The 23,355-nt window shown below is 46.2% G+C and overlaps 1 protein-coding gene across 3 annotated transcripts in view; it reads right to left on the bottom strand.

Moving 5' to 3' along the window:
• The window catches only part of fbxo15 (F-box protein 15), a 54,722-nt gene that overhangs the window by 7,022 nt on the left and 24,345 nt on the right, over positions 1-23,355 (bottom strand). For all 3 annotated transcript variants that reach the window (XM_038810058.1, XM_038810059.1, XM_038810060.1), the window contains 3 exons: positions 15,203-15,409; positions 10,022-10,151; positions 4,294-4,376 (listed from right to left, as the gene is read on the bottom strand). In XM_038810058.1, coding sequence (XP_038665986.1) covers positions 4,294-4,376; positions 10,022-10,151; positions 15,203-15,409 — 420 coding nt within the window. The remainder of the gene's footprint in view (positions 1-4,293; positions 4,377-10,021; positions 10,152-15,202; positions 15,410-23,355) is intronic.

Below are 23,355 nucleotides of genomic sequence, written 5' to 3'. Positions count from 1 at the left end.
CATAGGGGACCATGATGACCCGGTGATTAACAAGCAGATATCTGTAAGACTGCCATTGATTGTGGGAAAAGGGCAAGGCCCTAGTCTGTAAGAGACTGGCTGCAACACCTTTGTCTAGATTGGCAGCAGATTTTTCAGATGAGTACTAGAGGCCTCGATGAGGTACTGTGGAAATACCCCAAAGTTTCTAAACCGGGCAGGGGAAAATCAAGGGAGCAATGACAAAATTAATGTCGACCATGGAACACAGCCTAAATATTTTCGGGCCCGCCTGGTCTCCTATGTGCTTTTGGCAAAGGTTGAGGTCGAGCTCAGCCAACTAGATGGCCAACTTGGGATCATTAGGCCGGTAAAATTCGCTGATTGGGCAGCAGCAGTAGTCCCCATCCTCAAACCAGATAAAAATGATCGACATTGCGGCGATTATAAATTGAAGGTACGTGCCGCAGTGGTTAGCACTGTTGCCTCACAGCGCCAAGGACCTGGGTTCAATCCCAGCCCCACTGTCCGTGTGGAGTTTGCACATTCCCCCCTTGTCTGCGTGGGTCTCACCCCCACAACCCAAAGATGTGCTGGATAAGTGGATTGCCACGGTAAATTGTCCCTTAATACAAAAAATGGTAAAAATACATAGATTGACGGTAAATAGGGCCTCCTAATGGGATAGGTATCTGATGCCATGCCTTGAGGACTTGCATGCAAAACTGGCCACTGATTTATAAAGCTTGACATGAGTCATGCCTATCTTCATCTGGAGTTAAACTCTGAGTCCAGACAATACGTAACCAGAAATAATCACAGGGGCTTTATAAGTGCACTAGATTGCCCTTCGGTGTATCGTCGGCCTGCCCCATTTTCCAGTGCATCATGGAAAGTATTTTGCGGGGCCTGCCTCATGTGGCGGTTTATTTGGATGACATATTGGTCACGGATATGATGGCGCGGGAAACTTGGGCAACTCAGAGGAGGAGGTATGCCACTGTTTCTCAGAGGCAGGCATCCGCCCAAGTGCTTTTTCCTCACAAGGTCATTCATTTAGGCTACTGCATGGACAGGGATGGACTACACCTGGTGGAAGAGAAGGTACGAGCGATCCAACAGACCCCAACACCAGTGAACACAACTCCGCACGTTTCTGGGGCTCATGAATTGCTACGGAAAATTAATCTCTGCATTCGCAAACCTGCTAGCCCCCTGCATGTCCTGAAGAAAAAACAGCCATGGGTGTGGAAAGAGCCACAGGAAGAGCCGTTTACTCAAGTGAAGGCAAAAGTGATTTCATCTGGCCTGCTGACACACCAAGATCCTGCCAAACCACTGGTGATCACATGTGATGGCTTGCCATACGGTACTAGCGCCATGTTATCACGCTGTATGGACAATGGTAGAGAGCGGCCGATTACACTTGCCTCCTGGGCGTTGGCTGTGGTGGAGAGAGCTATGCACAAATTGAGAAGGAAGGATTGGCCGTAGTTTTCGCAGTCAAAAAGTATCATCGATACGTGTATGGGCATCACTTTACAGTATTGACAGACCACAAACTGTTTTTGGGGCTCTTCCAGGAAGATAAGGCTACCCCATACCGTCTGCCCGTAACCAGAGATGGACCCTTTTGTTGGTGGCTTATAAATACAAATTTGACCGGGCACAAAGATCACAAACACAGATGCACTGCATAGACGTCCGCTGCCGACACGTCTCCCAACTCCCCCCCAAAGCCGACAAAGTGTAGCCACGTTGAACTTCATGGACACATTATCAGTCACGGCAGCCTAAATAAGTGAGTGGACACAAATAGATTTATTGTCCAAAGTCTGATATATCATGCTATATAAGGTGGTCAACACCAGAAACTGCCCAACGAGTTTTGTCGAAAAAAATGTCAAAGTTCAGCTTGGAAGACGTCATCCTTTTATGGGGCACTCAAGTTGTGGTCCCGCACAAGGGTCAGGACTTTATATTGCACAACCTGCACAACAGGCACCCAGGCGTCTCAACGGTGAAAATGCTTGCCTGGAGTTCCATCTGGTGGCAAGGCCTGGATGCGGAGATAGAGCGATTGTCCCAACAGTGCGCCGTTTGCCAGGAGCAGCAAAGGCTCGCCGCAACTCTTCACCCTTGGTAACGACTGGGTCGGCCTTTGGCGCGGCTTCATGCCAACTTTGCCGGTCCTTTCCAGGGCTCCATGTTTTTAGTTGTTGTGGATGCCCTTTCAAAGTAGCTAGAGGTCCACAGAATGTCATCCACTACTTCAAAGGCAACGATTCAAAAACTGTGGCTCCTGTTCAGTGCACATGATATCCCAGAGGTGTTGGTCACCAACAACAGCACGCCTTTTACTAGCGAAAAGTTTGGGGTTTCATTAAGGGAAATGGAATGTGGCAGATCCGTACAACCCCGTACCACCCGTTTTCAAATGGGCTGGCCGAAACAACAATACAAACGTTTAAAAGAGCCTTGAAGAAGCAGACCGCGGGGTCGCTCGGCACACGATTGGCCAGATTTTTATCCTGTTGCCGTACCACCCCACATGCCATGACCAGCGTAGCGCCGACTGAGATTTTAATGGAGTAAACACTCCAGACCCACCTCAGCCTCGTGTTCCCAGATATTGGTGGGAAAGTATACCATAGTCAAGAGCAGCAGGAGCATTGTCCTGACAGGTAAAAGCGGACAAGACAGTTCGGACCAAGTGACGTAGTTTGCATTCTAAACTTCGGACAAGGCACCACTTATTTCCCAGGAATGGTAGTTCAACAGACAGGGCCAGTTTCATACCAGGTTTGTATTCAGAGTGATGAAGAGGCATGTACACCACCTCAGACGCAGGAAACCGATTCAACACAAAGCTCCTCCGGAGGTACCAGTTTCAAGTCAGACAGCAATGACACCAATGAATGCATGAGCGTTACCTCCCTGAGTGACTAGATGCAGAGATGTGGGAGGTCGAGGACTCGGACCCCGATATGGAAACCCAGGCATCAGAAGTTTCTGACAGTGAAACAGCCAGAGAGCAGCCACCAGGGATGGCCCGACCTGTGGTGGTCAGCATAGAAACGGCATTCGCCATCCAGATATACCCCTCCTGATCCAGCCCTGCAGTCAGAAGAGGCACAACGACGGGCAAAAATGAGCAAGCGCCCTCCTGCTCCACCTTCCTCCGACAGGTCTTCAGACTTTGGAGGGGGCAGGAAATAACATAATAACATAATGATATAATAATAATCACTTATTGTCACAAGTAGGCTTCAATGAAGTTACTGTGAAAAGCCGCTAATCGCCACATTCCGGCGCCTGTTCAGGGAGGCTGGTACGGGAATGAAGTCCCGAATTTATTGTACATCCCTAATAGTCCTCAAGAAGGTGGTTGTATGCCACTTTCTTGAACCGCTGCAGTCTAAGTGCTGTTCAGGCTGTCCAGTTTCATTCCTTCTTTTAGACTTTGTAGCCATTTAATACAACTGACTGGCTTGCAAGACCATTTTTAAGAGTCAACCACGGTGCTGAGCGTTTGGAGTCACACGTATGCTGGACCAGGCAAGGGCAGCAGGTTTCCTTCCCTCAAGGAGAACTGTGAACCAGTTGTGGTTTTACACCTATCAACAATGGTTCCATGGTCATTATTAGACTTACTTTTAATTCTAGTTGCCATGCTGGAATTTGTAGCATTAGCCTGGGCCTCTGGATTACTAGTCCAACCAATTACCACTACGCCACTGCCCTCCCCTTATGGCAAATAGTGTGAAATTGCAAGCAGAGTCACAGTAGGTTGTTAACTTTTAAAATATACTGTATGAGAGTTCCACTGAGCTTTTCTGCTTTTTATGCACATTCATGTCTACTCTTAACAATTCCAAATGACACCTGACCTTTACCAAAGTGTGCCCCACCGTGAAAATGTGATTGCTGGGTTTGGGTCAGGACTTCCAGATTCAGAGTTCCAGCGCCTTTGTGGCTAAGGCACAGCCCTCCCAGCTTTGCACAAATTTAGGTCTAAGTGTTTAAACATTAAGTTATAATTTATTTTATAGGGCAGCAGGTGGCACATTGGTTACCACTGCTGCCTCACGGCGGCGAGGTCCCAGGTTCGATCCCAGCTCTGGGTCACTCTCCGTGTGGAGTCTGCACGTTCTCTCCGTGTTTCTGTGAGTTTCACCCCCACAACCCAAAGATGTGCAGGCTAGGCGGATTGGTCACGCTAAATTGCCCCTTAATTGGAAAAAATGAATTGGGTCCTCTAAATTTATAAAGAAATAAATTATTTTATAAATTGAGAGAATGCATTATTCTTACCAGGTGATTGATCCTAAAGTGCTCTTCTCAATGAGCTGATGGAAATGAAGATTTGCAATGATAACAGCCAATTCTCCATCTTCCTAAACGTTTTAAAGAAAAGCATTGGTGGTGAAGGAGAACACAATGTTTTATCTCAAGACTCTCAGTATTCATAGGGAAATTTATTCTGGTGCCACTGTCATTGCATGCGTAAAGTAAAAAAACACAACAACTTTTCTAATTGTTCGATACTATAAAGATAAAGCATGAAGTTATTACTTTCTGCTAACTGTCAGAACAGACAAGGATCTGCATATCTACTTCCTATTGGGATAATTAAAATATTGATGATTGTGAATAAACCCCTACACTGGACAACTTTGGGATATTTAAGACCACAGAAACCCAAGGCTTATTTGTGGAAATGCAGCCATTATGCAAGTATTTCTTTCGCCTGGCAGTCAGCTTGCTTTGTCAGTGACGTAAATACAGGAGACCTGAAGATGTTAAAAAGATGATCAGTAAGCAATAAGCAAAATAAATTAGAAAAAGATAGACACTTTTCTAATTTTGCATGTATTGCAATTTAATTTAGCAAAGCATAATTGAATTGAGAAGCAGTTTTCTGTGCCTTTCAGCGGGCAGAAAATAACCAATTTTTAAAAAATCAAAGTATCCCTATTATACTCAAAAACGAACAATCTACAAACTGACAATTATTCTTCTAAATTCATCTTCAAACATGTTACGTTATTATTCTTATATCATACTTTCTTAAACCTGATATTACAATTCACATGTTTCTTAGTCTGGACTCATATCAGTAGGTGTCGCAACCAGGGATATAGTAATATTTGAGACTCAACACTCCACTTCAGCCATTTAGGTAACCTCCCAATGTTTTCAAATGCAATTTTTAAAATGGCCCCCTTCACCATTGCACATTTCCTATGCTATTTGCAATTGATTCCAATACTAAATAGCATTTCTTCCCATTTTATTCAATTGCACATCATAATTTTACTGCTTTACACTAAAAATAGGTGTGACAATATGTATGTAAATGATTATTCACTAGAAAATTGTTACCTTTGAGATTTAAAAGGTTATCGTATTTTGGAGCTGCCTCTTTAAGTTAAAATGAAGGGGTCATGTGACTTTTGCTGCAGTTTGCCTCACAGCAAACCTAGCCGGACTGATTGTTAGAGATAAGGTGGTGTGGGGAGTTTACACTTTGAGACAATGGCAGCAGGAAAGTGTTGCAAATGTAGAGTTGTAAATAGTTATGCTTTATGCAGTCTTTTACTTTCAGGGAGGTATATTGAAAGACTTCATTGAAAATGTCCAGAGGCGAAGTTGAGGCTTCAGGAGCACACAAGCCTTTAAACAACCCTTCTATCCAACCCTTCAAGTACCACCTGTCTCACATCTGGCAGAGTCAGCAGGTCACACATTGGACTTGTCAGACAGCTCAGAACATATCAAATTGGAATGAAGCAAGTCATCCTCAAACATAAAGGACTGGCTAAGAGGAAAATCGCTCCTTGATCGAGTATTTTCCTACTTTTAACGTTTTGGTAAACTCATAGACACAGCCCTGCTTTTAAACCCAAGTCACCTTCTTAAACAGGGAACGGAGGGTCAATCCCAACTCTAAAATCATTCCCACCCATTTTTAATTTAACAGGCACATTCCACCCATTCAAAATTTAACAAACAGCCATCAAGAAGACAGGAAGGGGCCTAATTATCATTCAAAAGTCACTCCTAAATTACATCTCAAAGAGGCAGACCCACATTGTGGAACTCCCTTTGCAGATTTGGGAGGTTAAGTCCTAAAGATCTGTTCCTTACAATGCTCTTTGTAGGCCAGGAGGAGCGCTTCATTAACAGGAAGGGGTTCCACTCCCTGAATGTCCACCTTGAGTGCGGCCAGCACCTCAAGATCATGCACGTGTGTGTACGCATCCTCGGGAGTGTGCACGACAGCTACATCCTGGGGCGTCTTTAAGGGACACTCCAGGATGACCAGCTGGCTCTTGAGTATAAGGACTGCCTACTTAGGGCCTGACTAATGACACCAGAACGGAGACCCGATATAACGAGGCCCATGTAGCCACCTGGACTTCATTGAGCGATACATCGGACATGTGGTTCCAATGCCTCGACCTCTCTGAAGGTGCATTGCAGTACAACCCTTGAGGGTCGCCTGCTTTCTGGTGGTCTGCTGTTCCCTCCTGGCACAGCAGCGCGGCAACATGCTGGAGGTGGAGGAGGAGGAGGACAAGGAGGAACTGGACCAGGAGGGGCTAGAGGACGGGTTCAGGGAGCACCCGCGGGAGCAGTTGAAGGATGGTGGACAGGAGACAGTGCTGAAGGTCTGGCATGCCCAGAGGACCAGGGAAGCCCTCCAGGCTTCTCATAGGATGTGGCTTTGTCCGTCATCTCACCCCCTCTTCTCATCCCACCCATAGTTCCCTCCCCAACTCTTCCCACCCCTCACCACACCCGATCCATCTCTCCCTCCCCACCTACCTTTTCCACCCTCCACCTCCCACCACCCCCCGCCCAACATTCACCCCGTTCCATCACTCCAGGGTGATGGGCCTGGGCTGGAATTGCCAGCGGGTCAATATACAAGACAATAGGGTGAGGTGAGCTCTGGTGCTTCTCAATCTATGATTGCCGACAGCATGCTCACACCCATCAGCTGCACGTGATATGCCTCAGGGGCAATGGGGTGCAGGATGGCCTGTAGTGTGGAACAAGTTGACAGATGCTTTACATAAGGGGCCTCACGGTAGCATGGTGGTTAGCATCAATGCTTCACAGCTCCAGGGTCCCAGGTTCGATTCCCGGCTGGGTCACTGTCTGTGTGGAGTCTGCACGTCCTCCCCGTGTGTGCGTGGGTTTCCTCCGGGTGCTCCGGTTTCCTCCCACAGTCCAAAGATGTGCGGGTTAGGTGGATTGGCCATGCTAAATTGCCCGTAGTGTAAGGTTAATGGGGGGATTGTTGGGTTATGGGTATACGGGTTACGTGGGTTTAAAGTAGGGTGATCATTGCTCGGCACAACATCGAGGGCCGAAGGGCCTGTTCTGTGCTGTACTGTTCTATTATGTCGCCGGTGTAACGAGTTTTAATCGTGTACAATCATGGCCCTAACTATCCCCAGCTACCGATTGTGTCATCCCCCCCCCGCCACACACACACACACACACACACACACGTGTCCGTCAGTGCGCTCTCAGTGATCTTCAATCTTCCTAACCTTCCGTATACTGCCATGACGTCTAGGTGTACCCCAAAGTTGCACATCAGAGGTGGAGGTAGCCTGCTGCTTACCGCGCCCTGTGGCCTTCAATGCCCCTAGTGGGCATCCTCTGGACGCCCTGGGTTTGGAGGGCCCGGGCCGACTTGCTGGTGGAAAATGCCTCGCCATGCCACTTTCTGACAGTGATACAGCCAGAGAGCAGCCACCAGGGATGGCCCAACCTGTGGTGGTCAGCATAGAAACGGCATTCGCCATCCAGATATACCCCTCCTGATCCAGCCCTGCAGTCAGAAGAGGCACAACGACGGGCAAAAATGAGCAAGCGCCCTCCTGCTCCACCTTCTTCCGACAGGTCTTCAGACTTTGGAGGGGGCAGGAAATAACATAATGATATAATAATAATCAGTTATTGTCACAAATAGGTTTCAATGAAGTTACTGTGAAAAGCCGCTAGTCGCCATATTCCGGCGCCTGTCCGGAGAGGCTGGTACGGGAATGAAGTCCAGAATTTATTGTACATCCCTAATAGTCCTCAAAAAGGTGGTGGTATGCCACTTTCTTGAACCGCTGCAGTCTAAGTCTTGTTCAGGCTGTTCAGTTTCATTCCTTCTTTTAGACTTTGTAGCCATTTAATACAACTGACTGGCTTGCAAAACCATTTTTAAGAGTCAACCACGGTGCCGTGGGTTTGGAGTCACACGTATGCTGGACCAGGCAAGGGCAGCAGGTTTCCTTCCCTCAAGGAGAACTGTGAACCAGTTGTGGTTTTACAACTATCAACAATGATTCCATGGTCATTATTAGACTTACTTTCAATTCCAGTTGCCATGCTGGAATTTTTAGCATTAGCCTGGGCCTCTGGATTACTAGTCCAACCAATTACCACTACGCCACTGCCCTCCCCTTATGGCAAATGGTATGAAATTGCACCCCCCATGCCATTTTGTTCCGTCCACTGGCTCCGAGATGTACTGTTGGCATGAGGGGGTGATTTTGAGAACTGGTGACTGCCGTTGACTCCCTTTAGGGTGGCTCCGGGTCGGCCTCCAACGCTCCCATAGGGCCCGGAGGGGGGGGACCTTGAGATGGAGGGATGGTTGGATTGTGCTCCAGAGGCCCCTGCACCATCTGGCTCTGCCAGCCCTGGTGGCTCACCATTGTCTGTTCAATGGTGCCGATGCCCTCAGTGATGCTCCTCTGTGAACGGGCCACGCTCTGTAGTGCCACGCCAATGTCCACCTGCATTTGGAACATGCTCCACAGTGCCACGATAATGCCCAGCTGAGACTGCGACATGCTCCCGAGCGCTTTGGAAAGGTCCACCTGCGTCATTGACACATCCCCCACATGCAGCCGAGGCTCTCAGCCATGGCCATCATTGACTGAGCAAAAGATGAACAGCACCACTCGTGCTGCTGACGTCATGCTCGAGGCTCCCCACTGCGGTGGGCCCCCTGCAGTGTTGGCCTCAGTGCCAAGCATTGTCGGCACCATCTCCTGCGCCTTTAGCCTTTGGGACTCCTCCAATTGGCTATGGACCTGCTGGAGTGTCGCTGACATCCCCCTCTGAATAGCATGGCTGCACCCTAGCATCTGCATCAGCTTCAGGATAACCTGGGCCAGAGGCTCAGCATTTGACTCGGGCCCAGCTAGGTCCTGTGATCCAGCAGAACTCCGACTGCTGTCCCCCCTTGTCGTTTCTGCCTCCGCCTTATGTGCATCAGCAACTATGTGGTGCTCACCAGATTGTGCCCCAGAAGTCTGACCTCTATTTTTTCTCACCAAGGTGTGTGTCTCTGTGCTGCTGGATGGTGGGGAAGATAGCTGTGCACCTTGATGGTGCCATCCTCGGAGCTCTCCTCCGAGGTGTTCGCTTGGATGGTATTGTGTGTGTGTGTGTGTGTGTGTGTGTGTGTGTGCCGATGACTTCAGGTCTGATGGAGGGAGCTTCTTATGGCATTGGGTGGCAGTCCTCCTCGTGACACTCCCCGTGCTGACAGCCGCTGCCACTGCCTCCCAGGCAGCACCAGCTGCCCTATGGCTGACGCTCGAATCCCCTTGGGGGAAACAGGGTATCCTTTCTGGATTCCACTGAATCCAACAGTCGGGCCAGGTCGGCATCACCAAAACATAGGGTGGGTCTGCGTGGTGGCATGGTGCTACAATTCCTTACAATTTCACAGAACTTGCTTATGAAAAGCTTACTCATTCTTTGATAGGACTTATGGTAACCTAGTGCTTATGGTCGAAGATTCAGAACCGTGTTACGGTCAAATTCCATTATGGGAAGTTGTGAAAGAGTTTATGTATCATTTACTTAATTTCTGTCTTTGGGATCTTGTGTCGATCACAACAGTATCTGTACTTTAACAATTTGGGAAGTTTCAAGGCTGTGAAAGGCACTCATACAAATGTCAATTATTTCCTTTGTTAGACAAGAATGCAAAGCAAGTTAAAACTAGTTGCTAACTCACTTGCCAGCATCCCAGCAACATGCCAGGGTATAAGCACTGTAGCTTGACAAGCTTGTCACCACCAATATACGTACTCGATTCTTCCAGGTTCGTTAAATTATACTCTGCAAGTAGAGATCTCCTGCGAGGTCTAAAAATAAAGCTTGAAATTAATCACATGCATCAATTTGAGAGATTGCTCAGAATTATTTCTTATAGAAAATAAGGATTTAAAATTTTTGAAAGAACCGAATTTAAGCAGCAGATGATCATGGTACTACAGAAAGTTAAAGTGATACAGGGTAGGGGGGAAATCCTGGGAGAATTTTCCCACAAGTTTCAAGTTGAACACAAATGTGAGGTAGTTGGAAAAATGAGAGGAAAAAAGGTTTGCTTCCAATTTTTCCCTAGTTCCAAAATACAACTTCTCAAAGAATGGATGTAGTAGTGTAGTGATTATGGGTGGAATTATACAACTCGCAGGTTGGGTAGTCGGGCTAACATTGGGTGGCATGGTGGGACCACGTACCTGTATCCATTGTAATTCTATCACTGGCAGGGACCGGTCCTTGGGCCAATTGAGGTCCTTACTTATTGCATCAGCAAGGGGGGGGGGTGTCATGGAGGAGGTGTTCCCTTCCTGTTCAGACACCTTGAGCCTAACAGGGGGCCCTTACCATGTTCCTGTCCTCCCACACCTTCCCTCACCTTGCCCTCAGCAAGCACACCCCCCACTCACTTTCTACTCTGGCTCTAACATCAATTTTCATTGAGCACTGCCGCAGTCCCAGGAATGGGCAACACTCCCTGTGGCCCCACTGGGATTAGAGAAAGGTAATTTTTCATAGTCCATAATGGATCATAGGCATCTGTCTCCATTAGAGACAACTGTTTGTCTATAGACTGACGGGCACCAATTCACGAAAGTGGGGCAAGGCAAGGAGGCAAGCCCCCATGAACGGCTCCAACGCAGTTATCTATGCCCCGATTGATAAATACAAGTGTCCCATTTGCCTTCTTCACCACCCTATTAATCTGCCCTTCTGCCTTCAGAGATCTATGGACAAACATGTCAAGTTTCCTTTGTTCCTCGAACTTTCCAGTGTCATGCCATTCATTGAATACTTCCTTGTCACATTACTCCTTCCAAAGTGTATCACTTCACACTTTTCAGTGTTAAATTCTAATAGCACTTTTCTGTCTATTTGGTCACCGCTTCTATATCTTCCTGTAACCCAAGACACTTAACCTCACTGTTAACCACCCATTAAGAACCATTTGCACTTATTCACATGCTCCCGCTAGCATGGGCTGTGGACCTCATTCTCACCACCAGCCGGGAGGGGGGGTCGGAGCATCACGATCGGATGGGCGTCCGATGTCGATCCTGATTTTGCCCTGACTCCCGGTTATTCGTCCCATTGGAGTACATGATCCGGGCGTCCCACGGCGGAGAATCCCTCCCTTAAAGAGGGAATTCCAGAGCTTAGGGTCAAGGAAGTTGAAGGCAGAGCCACCCTAGAGTGCAGCAATTAAAACTGGGGTGCTTAAAGGCCAGAATTAGAGTGCAGATACCTCAGAAGATTTCAGAACTGAACATTATGGACTCACAACAGGAGTCAATGTTCACTAGGTTTGCCAGTAAACTCCGGTTTGTTTAAAACTTTGCTAAGAAACCGGAAGGCTCAGATTCCTTTCTGTATTTACCTGTTTTGTTACCCATTTCAGTTCAGTTTTCATTCAGGTCTGCCTGAAAACAAACTAAATTTAAAGGTTCCCTCACAATATCCCTAGCCTTCTAGCAACCATCCTCTAAATGGGTACAATGGCGGGAGGATGGAAGAGAGTGGCACAGCAAAAAAACACTGGTCAGGTACAGATTTATATTATCCTTCTGTGGTGATCACACAGCAATTCAATATGGATAGAGTGAAACACTCTGTTTCAGGTAGGTTTCTGGCTAAACTTCCTTTGCCCCTATATCTTCAGGAGGGCAGTCCATGATGCCCTGGATATAGGGAAAGTAAGCCATGTTTGTAAATCTCAGAGTTCTCTTATTGAGACAGGTGATGTACAGGCAGGGAAAATATAAGTGCTGTCTCCAGTTTGGAAGGAACCCATGTCCAAAAGATTAGGGGTTGGTGAGCTTGACAGCCACTGGCAATAGCTGGAATCCCTGCTTCAGCAGGCGACAGGTCTTATTAAAATAGGCTGCATAAGTCAGCAGCAGCCTGTGTAACAAAACTTAGTCTCCTCCTTCACTGCTCTTCAGAAATATCCAAGAAAATAACTTGGTTAAGCATACCTCTGGGCTCGGCAAATCCTTTTACTGTCACTTTGGCCTTCTAACAAGCACAGATACTATGGGTGCGATCAAAAGGAAATGAAACAGAGTCCCGTGTTGAGCACGTTTAGCCGGGTTTTTCCCGATTCTAGCAGCGCTAGAAAGGGACTCTGTTTTATTTTGGAACCTCAGCAGGGAAGGCCCTGCCGAGGCCACACTTAGTCTCATCATTTGAGTGGAGCTCCTCAGTGTAGGAAGCCATTTCTCGAGACCTCTCAACCCGATCCCTGGATCTCCCCCAACTCAACTATAAGTGGTCATCGAGCAACCCAAACCCCACCTCATAAGGACAGGGCACCCTCAGGCCCGATCCCCAGCATGGGCAAAATGCCACCCGGCACCTTGGCACTGCAGGCCTGGCACCCCTGCAAAACCACCTGGGGGCCCACCACTTGAAATGAAATGAAAATCGCTTATTGTCACGAGTAGGCTTCAATGAAGTTACTGTGAAAAGCCCCTAGTCGCCACATTCCGGCGCCTGTTCGGGGAGGCTGTTACGGGAATCGAACCGTGCTGCTGGCCTGCCTTGGTCTGCTTTCAAAGCCAGTGATTTAGCCCAGTGAGCTAAACAGCCCCTAGGGCCCCGAAATGCTGTTTTTGGAGATCCATGCTAAAAGGCACAGGATCTCTGAGGCAGAGGGACTTGGGTCCCAACACCTTGGGTAGATTTGGCGAGTGCATATTAAAGTGAGACTAGCTGCTGACTTTATTATGCAAATTTTCCAAATACAGATCCCACTTACGGATCACGACATCTCGCAGGATCCTGGTAGATTTAGCGAGGCATGGCGAGCCCCTCGCGAGATTTACCGGCCGTGTCGCGCCCGAGTTGGACGCGTGAGGGCCGTTAAATCACACCACAAGTATCCTGTTTCTTTAGATTGGTGTTATTGTTCCTCTTCTTTGAACTCATCCAAAAAGAGTGAAGAAAAGCAAAATTCAGAATAAAGTGAGTTTTGAATAAATCTAGGCAAAAATTAAGATGGCAGTCAAAATTGTGAACAGTGCATTTCCAAGGCATGACATCAAGATCATAATGACTTCAGTGCCTGTAAATGAACTGAAGGTGCATTTAAAAGTAACGTGAAAACAATGCTACTAACATTCACTATCATGGTCACTGGGTGGGACTTCTGCCTTGTCCAATTAAAATCATGTCAGAATTCCTTTGATAACATTTGAATTTACACCGAAGACAAATGCCTCTTTGTGGCAGATGAATTTCCACCAGTCAGCAAAATAAAAAGATGTCCAGTGAGCTTCCACTGGGAATGAAGTGATATGTCAATTTTAAACCATTTACTGACAGGGTGGGTTGGGGCAAAATTGGGTGCACTCATGTTGGATGGGGAACATCCAACACTCAAAGATACAGAATGCTGGGACAGATTCATGCTCGTGACATCCTTCTGGGAGGAAGCAAGGGTTGATCACATAAAATAATCGCACAAACCTCACAAAAGTCATTGTTATGCGCAGAATCAAAAACAGGAGGAAAACAAAAAACAGGCACTAAATAAATATGTGGTAGTTGCATGGAGATTATACTTTGAATAATAATCATTTAAAATTATTTGATTTTCCTTTCAGCACTGCTAGTTTAAATAAAATCTGAGACATTTACAAAACTACAAAAGGGCAAACCCTTGGTGCTAACAGCTCCCCGCTCTCTCCCCCCAATCTAATCAACTTGATAAAATGCAGAAAACAAAATGGTACAGTACTGAAAACAGTACATCATTTCTAAATGGTTGTCAGGACCAGAGTAATGCTCCCTCATTAACATTATGTTCTTACCTAATCTAAAAGTGACTGGATATTACAAAGAAAAAGCACCACAAGTTTCAATTTTTCAGACTGACAGATAAGCAAGTGACTGAATAATTTGATACAGAGGAACTGCAACATGAGGACAAAATACTTCAAGATTCATTAAGAGTTTAAATCAATACACAGTCTGAATAAGCACTGTGATGTTTCTCTTTATTGCAGGTGGCATGGAGCAGGTTATTGGAGGGGTGAGGGAGAGGGGAGGGGTGGGAGAAGTATTCCTATTCTGTAGTAAGGAAGCAGTTGGTAGTGACTAAGAGACCAAAGTGAACAATTTCATCAGTTGCCAAGGGGGCTTGTGGCAGTTTCCTCCCGTCAAGTCCAAATATATCACAATTGTGAAAGAACATCAAGGGAGTCACTCAGGATGGAACACTGTCACCATCAACAATAGCATGCTCCAACAAGGTTAGAAGCAGCAAAATTGTTTTTTCTAACTAAACTCTCAGGTTAGATATCAGAAATAGAATCTGTAGCATTATATCTTCCTGAAAGCAATTTGCTCTTTACACTTGGTGCTATATGAAACAGGTGCAATTTAAAGTAAGATTCCATGGAGTCAGTGCCCAGGAATCCCAAGTAGATGTTGGTTGAAACTCAACATATGCAGAACAGCTGTATAAAATAGCCGGGTCAGTTTCATTTAAATGTATTATAGAATGATATAATCTGCTTTTTATTCGTGCCATATGTAAATTCTACAGGTCAGTTGTTCCACTGTGGAGGATTTCCAAATGCTCTTGGTGGCCAGGACCACATGACTTTAAAAACAATTTGAGTGCAGGGATCACACATTCAATTGCACAAAATGTACTCTGATTACATCTACTTCAGGTGCCCACACTAGAAGCCACAGAGTAATCACAATGTTATTTAGACTCAAAATGGAGCAAAAGGATCAAAACCCATTTTCCCTCTTCATTAAAAGTTTTGTAACACTGTCTGGGAACAGGAAAAGGGACAAACAAATCACCCTTGTATCTGGTTCGCCATCTGCACTTATTTAACAATGAATCTAGTAAGCTCACCCATTTGTTGCAGGAGTTTTACTTGGTTGGAGCAACGGTGTGACTCCGTACACACACAGTACTTTCAGGCTAGAAAGAGGTGGCCAAACTGCACTGTTCCAGCACAAAGTAGCAGATGTGTCACTGAAGTAGACCTTACTCTGCTCCTTAACATGCTCTTTCCCATTTCTTTCTCGAAGAACAACCATCCATGTAATTCCAAGAGTTCTGTATACATAAAACATTTTGAAGGCAGTTAATTATAAGTTATTACTGAGGTCAATTTGATTCCAATCCTTAGAAACAAGCAAACACGCAAAGTTTGATTAAGTTGAAAGTCAATCTTATTCAGTGTGCTGTTACAGAATATTGCATCAATTAACTTGTTTATTTTTGCACCACTAATGGTTGCAACAGCAAATGATCATTTTGGGTCAGATCACAGGAAACAAACGTTAAAGATTTTAAAAACCTACAATTTTCCATCTCTCCAGATAGAGCATAATGTGAAGAACAGCAAAAGATAGTCATTTGGTAGTGCAGAATTTGAGTATTACTGAAAAGAAGCATGTCAAAGTCTTTTGTCTTGCACTCATCAAGACACTTTGCAACAACACCAATACATGGGGAAAAAACAATTTATGCTGTACTAGAAGAGAATGCTGGTTCGTTGGCAAGTGGACTCTGATTGGTAGAGGTGTTGCCATGGAGAAAGCACCATATTATGGTGACTGACAATTAACTGCCAAGCATTGTTTGAAATTTAAACCAGGCAGCTTGATCAAGGCATTGCCCCGAGGAATAAGTCAGCAAATGGCTATCACTTACTTTGTTTAGCTGAATCAGGCGCAATGTGTGTACATGTTCTTGCTGTCTGCAAATAACAGGGCCCTGTGTATTAATATATGTAGCTTTCAGGACATGCAAATATGCTGCACTGTAAGTCTGACTGACAAACCTCAATTGGTTTACAGCGTAAACCCCTGTACATTGAGGCTTATGTTAGCAAACGTTTTCCAATTGTTGAATCGCACCTAATGTTGGACACGGTGTTTTGAGTTTTGCAAGCACATGCTGGTGGGTATAGTTTGGTACATTGCCATTGCCTATTGCAAATAGCAGCTAGGACACAGTGTTTGAAACCAAAGAGCGACACGGTAGCACAGTGGTCAGCACAGTTGTTTCATACTCCAGGGTCCCAAGTTCGATTCCCGGTTTGGGTCACTGTCTGTGTGGAGTCTACTTGGGGTTCCTCGGGATGCTCTGGCTTCCTCCTACAGTCCAAAGATGTGCAGGTTAGGTCAATTGGCCATGCTAAATTGCCCTTAGTGCCCAAAAAGGTGAGGTGGGGTTACTGGGTTATGGGGATAGGGTAAAGGTGTGGGCTTAGGTAGGGTGCTGTTTCCAAGAGCGGGTGCAGACTCGTTGGGCCGAATGGCCTCCTTCTGCACTGTAAATTCTATGATTCTATAAATCAGGCAGTCCTTGAGACGTACGTATGAATTTCAGTGCCAATGTGACGCTGAGTATGTGAGATCTCAGTATATAGGCCATACATCCCAAAGACTGGCGGCGAATATATCAAATAGCATATCCCATGAACTGATGCTTTCTTCATGGCAACACCTCTGCCAATCAGAGTCCAGTTGCCAACCAAGCAGCACTCTTCTCAGACAGTGTTAATTGTTGTTTTCCCAGAATATTGGTATTATTGTGACGTGTCCTGATGGGTGCAAGGAAAAAAGCTACATGTTTCTTTTTCAGTGGAAATTAAATAATTTTATTTTTTTTAATTGAGAAATAAAGATGACAACCCACAGTTCAAAACATTAGTATAGTTGAAGTTTTCAAAAGGACTGTAATGACTTAGATGAGGAGAAAGAACTTGCAATGACTTAAAGATGGAAAGTGCTGTGCAACAGCTGTTGCACAAAAAGGTAGCTCCTGCCAAGGTCCCACTATTTTGATCCCTTTCACCTGTTTTTTTCGAGAAATTTGGCACTGAAATTCATACGTACGTCCCAAAGACTGCCTGATTCATAGCAGTTACAGTGCAGAAGGAAGCCATTCGGCCCATCGAGTCTGCACCCACCCTTGGAAAGAGCACCTTACCTAAGTCCACACGTTTACCCTATTCCCAGTAACCACAGTAGATTGGTGGAGTTCGAATAGGTTTGCTAAGGAATGTCAAAATCCTCATCGAAGGCGGCTCTGGGGAAAGAAATCCCTCGCTGGGAGCCCGACAAAGGAACCTGGGGAAAAAAAATGGCAAAGGGTACCACACCTATCACACCAGAAACACTGGCTGGGGTGATGGCACAGGAGCTGGAGAAGTTTGACAGGCAGGTGGATGGCCAATTCGATCAACAAGGGAAGATCAGAGTCATCCAAAGTCACCATCGAGGAGGTGTTGGGCCCAAAACGGGAGCAGTTGGGCAAGACTGCCAAAGCCGTAACAGAGCAAGGAGAGACGCTCAAGGGCGTTGAGAAGGCCTTGTCGAGGCATGAGGACCGGCTTGCCTCATTGGAAGCTCAGATGCTTCCCATGTCAGATGGGAATAAGGACCTGCAAGCGTAAGTGGAGGATCTGGAGAACAGGGCGAGGCACACGAACCTCAGAGTGATGGGTTGTCTGGAGGGTTCCGGGCGGACGATATGTGATGGTGGAAGGGCCATCAGAGGGGAAGCAGGTGGTTTTATGCATGCCCAGTATTGGGACGATGTAGCGTTTATGAAGTAGTTGTTGGCTACAGGCTGGATTTGGACACCACCAATTGATTTTGGGGGGCAGGCGGGGGGGGGGCTGAGATGAACAGAGTCAGACCCGCAGTTGGATCGCCCTAGGCCGAAATTGTTGGCCCCGGTGGGGATGGCTAAGGTTCATTTATGGAGGAGTTGGGAACGGCAGACCCTTTATGGTTTATGCATCCCAATGGGAAGGAGTTTCTGTTTTTTCTCTTTGGTACACAATGTGTACTCGAGGATCGATTATTTTATTATGAGCCAGGCACTTCTGGTGGGCGTGAGGATGGCTAAATACTCAGCTGTGGTTATTTCTGACCATGCTCCACATTGAAAGCGCACTAGAGGGTGGTGGTGGGATGTTGAGTTATTTGCGGACTTGGGGTTTTGTGCGAGGATCTCGAGGGCCATACGGGAATACGCGAAACGTAATGATAATGGGAAGGTTACACCCTTGATTTTGAGAGAGGCGTTGAAGCTGGTGATCGGGGAGAGATTATTACGTTTAAGGCACATGCAGAGGCGAAGGAGCAGTGCCAGAAACTGGTGGATGAGATTCTAAGGGGGACGGTAGGTATGCAAGGGACGAGACTCCGAAGCTTTTGGCATGTAGGAAAGAACTGCAAATGCATTTTGACCTGCACCTGCTGTCCAAGGATAGGGCGATGCAGCAATTGAGGCAGGTGAAAGGGGCAGTGCATGAACATGGGGAGAAGGCCAGTCATCTTTTGGCACACTGAGGCAACAGGACGCAGACAGGGAAATTGTTCAGGTTAGGGATCTGGAGGGTAGGTTGGCCTCCATCCTGGGCAAGGTGATATGGTGTTTAGGACCTTCTAAGGGAGGTTATATAGGTTGGATCTGCCCCGGGAACGAATGAGGGATGGCAGAGTATTTGAGGGTGTGGAGTTTCCCACGGTGGGGGAGGAGATGGAGGTGTGATTGTCCCTGGAGGATATTCAGGCAGCGAAGGCACCGGGACCGAATGGGTTACCGTTGGAAGTTTATAAGAAATTTTCAGATCAGTTGGGTCAGTTGCTGTTGGGTATGTTGAGGGATTTCTTGGCACCGGGCACCCTTCCAAGAACACAGGGGCAACTGTCCATCTCTGCTCCTGATGAAGGACAAGGACACCAGTGTGTGGGTCATATCATCCAATCTCCCTGTTAAACATGGATGTCAAGTTGTTGGTCAATGTGTTGGTGTTGAGGTTCCGAAGGTAGTGGGGAGGATCAGACGGGGTTTGTGAAGGGATGGAGGTTGTCGTTGAATGTGCGTCGGATGTTGAACGTGGTGCTTACCCCTGTGGCCAGGCCAGTACCGGAGATAATTGTTTCATTGGATGCAGAGAAGGCGCTTGACAGGGTGGAGTGGGGGTACCTGGTCACGGTGTTCGAGAAGTTTGGGTTTGGCCCTGGGTTTGTTTCGTGGGTACAGTTGCTATATGCGGCTCCGTTCGCTCGTGTTTGTACTAACACCATGAGCCCCAGGACCTTTCAGTTGTATCAGGGTACGAGGCAGAGGTGTCCGATGTCTCCCTTGTTGTTTGCGTTGGCAATCGAGGCATCCATTGCATTGAGGGCCTTGGAGTAGAATGGGATTCCGGAAGAAGTGGGATGGAGCACCAGGTATTATTATACACTGACGATTTACCTCTGTATGTTAGGGACCCAGGGTCGTCCATGGGGAACATTATGGGTATTTTGCAGTGCTTCGGTGCCTTCTCAGGTTATAAATTGAACATAGCAAAGAGTGACTATTTTGTGGTGGGTGCTTCAGGGCAGGGAGCCAGATTTGGGTGTAGGGGGTTGCCTTTTCAGTTGGCAGGGACTAGTTTCCGATACTCAAGGGTCCAGGTGACAGGGGATTGGGGCAGTATCGGAGGTTGAATTATACTAGCCTGGTGGGTAGAGTTAAGGCAGATTTGCAGATGTGGGATAGTCTCCCGTTATTGTTGGCTGGTCGGGTCCAATCAGTTAAGGTGAACACCTTGCTGAGATTTTTATATCAGTGTCTCCTGGTGTTTCTGCCTAAATCATTTCCCCAAAAGGTAGTGGCTTCTTTCCGGTTTTATTTGTGCGGGTAAGGCCCTGACGATTCGGAGGGGGCTGTTTCAGAGGGAGAGACACGCAGCGGACTTAGCGTTACCAAATTTGCTGTGTTATTGTTGGGCAGCTATTATGGAGAAGGTGCTGGAGGAGTGTTGGGATGTAATTGGAGTCATGTCGGGGGAACTAGCAATGGCACCACTTCCGCTGGCACTGGTAAAGTACTCAACGAATCCAGTAGTGGTGGCCATGTTAAACATATACCGCCAGTATTTTAAGTTGGGGGCAGCTTCAACGTTGGCTCCCATTTGTGCTAACCACCTGTTTGAGCTGGCAAGGCTGGGTGCCTCATTTTGTGCATGAAGGGAGAGAGAGTGGGGGAGGGATTTATTTTTGGAGCAGCGGTTTGCCAGCTTGAGAGGAGCTGAAGGAGAAGTTTTGGACTGGTGGACTCATGCAGACTTGGGCACCTCCAGGGGCAGAGTTTTATTAAAATGTTTTTTTCTTCTTTTCCGATGGTGCATCCATCTTCCTTACTGGAGCGGATTCTCTCCTGTGTGGTGTCGGAGGGTGGCAATATGTCCGGCACGTATGCCCCTCTCTTCCTCATCAGAGATCCCACCAGCAGAGTGCACTATCCACCTTGGTGCAGATGCAGAGGACCAGTGCTTTGCAAATGATGGAATTGTTCTCCAATCCTCAGGAAAGCTTTCCAGGGAAGTCCTGAAATGCTGAAAGTCACGCCTCAAACGCTAAACAATACCTAGGAAACCCAAGCTAAAGTCTATACTTTCACATCTACGAACACAAACACAGAGAAACTGTTGCTGCTCCAGGGATGTTTTATCTTGCCCTTAGTTGAGGAAATAGAAAACACATAATATGTGCCCACCCATTTTGCCTGTGCGAAGAGCTAAAAATAGTACGGCAGCATAAAATCCTTGCAGATTAGACTTTTAATAGTCTTGATTGGCCCTTTAATTGTCCGTGGGCGTGCATCAGATTTGCCATTCGCATGACAACTGTGAAATCGTGCATGTGCATGATGCCATCCAAAAGTGCTCCTGATATCTTCTCGTGACATTTCATGCACTTCCAGGTCGGGCGCACACCTAGCCCAGAAATGTTAAATTCTGGCCATTAAGTCTGCCTCTCTCCACAGATGCTTTCAGACCTGCAGATAATTCAGCTTTTATTTCAGATTTCCAACATCTGCAATATTTTACTTCTGGACTTGCAAATGACACTTGGTTTTAGTACAAAGGAGGAGGAAGAATGCAGCTGAGGAAATGCAAATTTATAGTTCGGAAGAAAATAAAATAAAATAAAGCTTCAAAGTTAAAATAGTGAAGCCAAGAATGTTATAAAAACCTGGAGCTTCAATAGGTATAACAGTTTAATTAGACTTTAAAATGCCCCTGAAAAATTTGCTTTTGGAGAAATTAACAGAATTATTGCACCATCGAAGATCACCAGATAAAATTATGCTGATTTAGCCAATATCCAAAAAAGTAAAAGTAAAAACTCACTTGTTGGCTTCATTTCTTTGCTTTATACTCACTAGAGTCAAAAGGCTGTGGAATCAAGTCCTAAATAAAAAGGTAATGTCCCGGGTTCAAGTTCTACTTGCTATTAAAGAATCCAGCCATTGATGGGGTGAATCAGCATGTACCAGAATTGGCCCAGCGAAATGGGAAAGGTTAGCGGCAGGAAGGGCAATCCAGCTATAGAATGAAAACACCTGCCAAATTCAAAAATGAGGTTGGTATGAAGATGATCAACCAGCATTGCAGCAACATGACATGGGAAAAATCTGAAGCTGAGAAGGGAACCACTGTGCTTCGTGACGCAAGGTGACAGGTTTTTGTGTGACAGCAAATTGAGCCTGCAGCCCACACCATGGAAATAAGCCGTCACACAAAGAAGCAGCTCACCAATTGTAGGCAGCTGTAAATCCAGAAGATACACTTCTGAGCCCACTTTGCCTAGTTAAGCAAGAAAGGGGTCAAATTGGCCTTATCCCAAAAATTCTTGCCTTCCTTCTGCCCATTAGTCTGAAGAGATCCCTTCAAGGACACTCCACTGCCCACTGATACTTGAAAATTGAAAAATATGTAGAACTCTGATTTGCAGGGGATTAGATGACATCCACCTCTTAAAGGGCACCTGGACACCCTATTTCAAGGTCTCAATGAAAATACCAGCAACCTCAAAATCACCAATGGGAATAAAAACAAGCCCAGAGAATTATTTCTTTATTTTTGCTACCAGCAGTAAGCATTGCAACCAAATTTTGAAATGAAGTTACATTTATATGTATTTCATCTCTTCAGAACATCTCAAAGTTCTGATAACATTTATTTTTTATAGGCACTGTTAATTCAGGAAATACGGCAGCTCAATTCAGATAAAGCGAGGGACATCAACAAAAAATGGAATGACAATTTTTGAGTGAACCGGTTGAGGGGGGTTCAGACATTCTGAAAGCAAGAGTACCAATGGGGAGAAATGTGTGGAAGATGCACAAGAGGCCAGAGGTGGAGGAATGCAGATTTCTGAGGTTACAGAGGAAGGAAGGGTTGAGGACATGGCGGGACTTGAACACATCAAGAATTTTAAAATTGAAACATTGGTGAATCCGGAGTCAATATTGGTCAGCAAGCACAGGGTGAACAAGATAGGGTGCAAGCTGAGATATGGTCAGCAGAGTTCTGGGTCATCTCAAATTCATGGAGAGTGAAAAATGGGAGTCCAGCCAAAAGTGCACTGGAATAGTCATCTGGAGGTAACAAAAGCATAGCTGAGAGCTTCTGCAGATACACTGAAGCAGGGGTGGAAGTATTAGAGGTAGAAGCATGTAGAAGTTTATGATAAGAGGACACCACATGGGATTGGAAGCTCAGCAAAAAGGTAAATAAGATGTTGGCATTGTGAATAATCGAGTTCAACCTGTGACAATGACCAGAGAAAGGAATATAATCAGCTGCTAGAAAAGAGCGTGTGGCAAGTTCCAAAGCAATGGGTTTGGTTTCCGAAAGTTTAATTGGAGGAACTTTCAGCTAATTTACGACTGAACGTCAGACAAGGAATCAGACAAACAGAGTCAGTGTATCTGACAATACAGAGAGTTGAGCATTGTGTTACAGCCTGCTGAGCTAGTGCATGGTTAATTCCAGCCCCACTTGACCCGGTGTCGCAACACAATTGAAATTAATAATTTGTTCTTAGAAAATGGGGCAGCAGGGTAGCATGGTGGTTAGCATAAATGCTTCACAGCTCCAGGGTCCCAGGTTCGATTCCCGGCTGGGTCACTGTCTGTGTGGAGTCTGCACGTCCTCCCCCTGTGTGCGTGGGTTTCCTCCGGGTGCTCCGGTTTCCTCCCAC

Source organism: Scyliorhinus canicula, chromosome 10 (genome assembly GCF_902713615.1).
Source record: "Scyliorhinus canicula chromosome 10, sScyCan1.1, whole genome shotgun sequence".
Classification (NCBI taxonomy): Eukaryota; Metazoa; Chordata; class Chondrichthyes; order Carcharhiniformes; family Scyliorhinidae; genus Scyliorhinus; species Scyliorhinus canicula.
The sequence above is the reverse complement of the archived record's forward strand: the minus strand, read 5'-3'. Positions and strand labels throughout refer to the sequence as shown.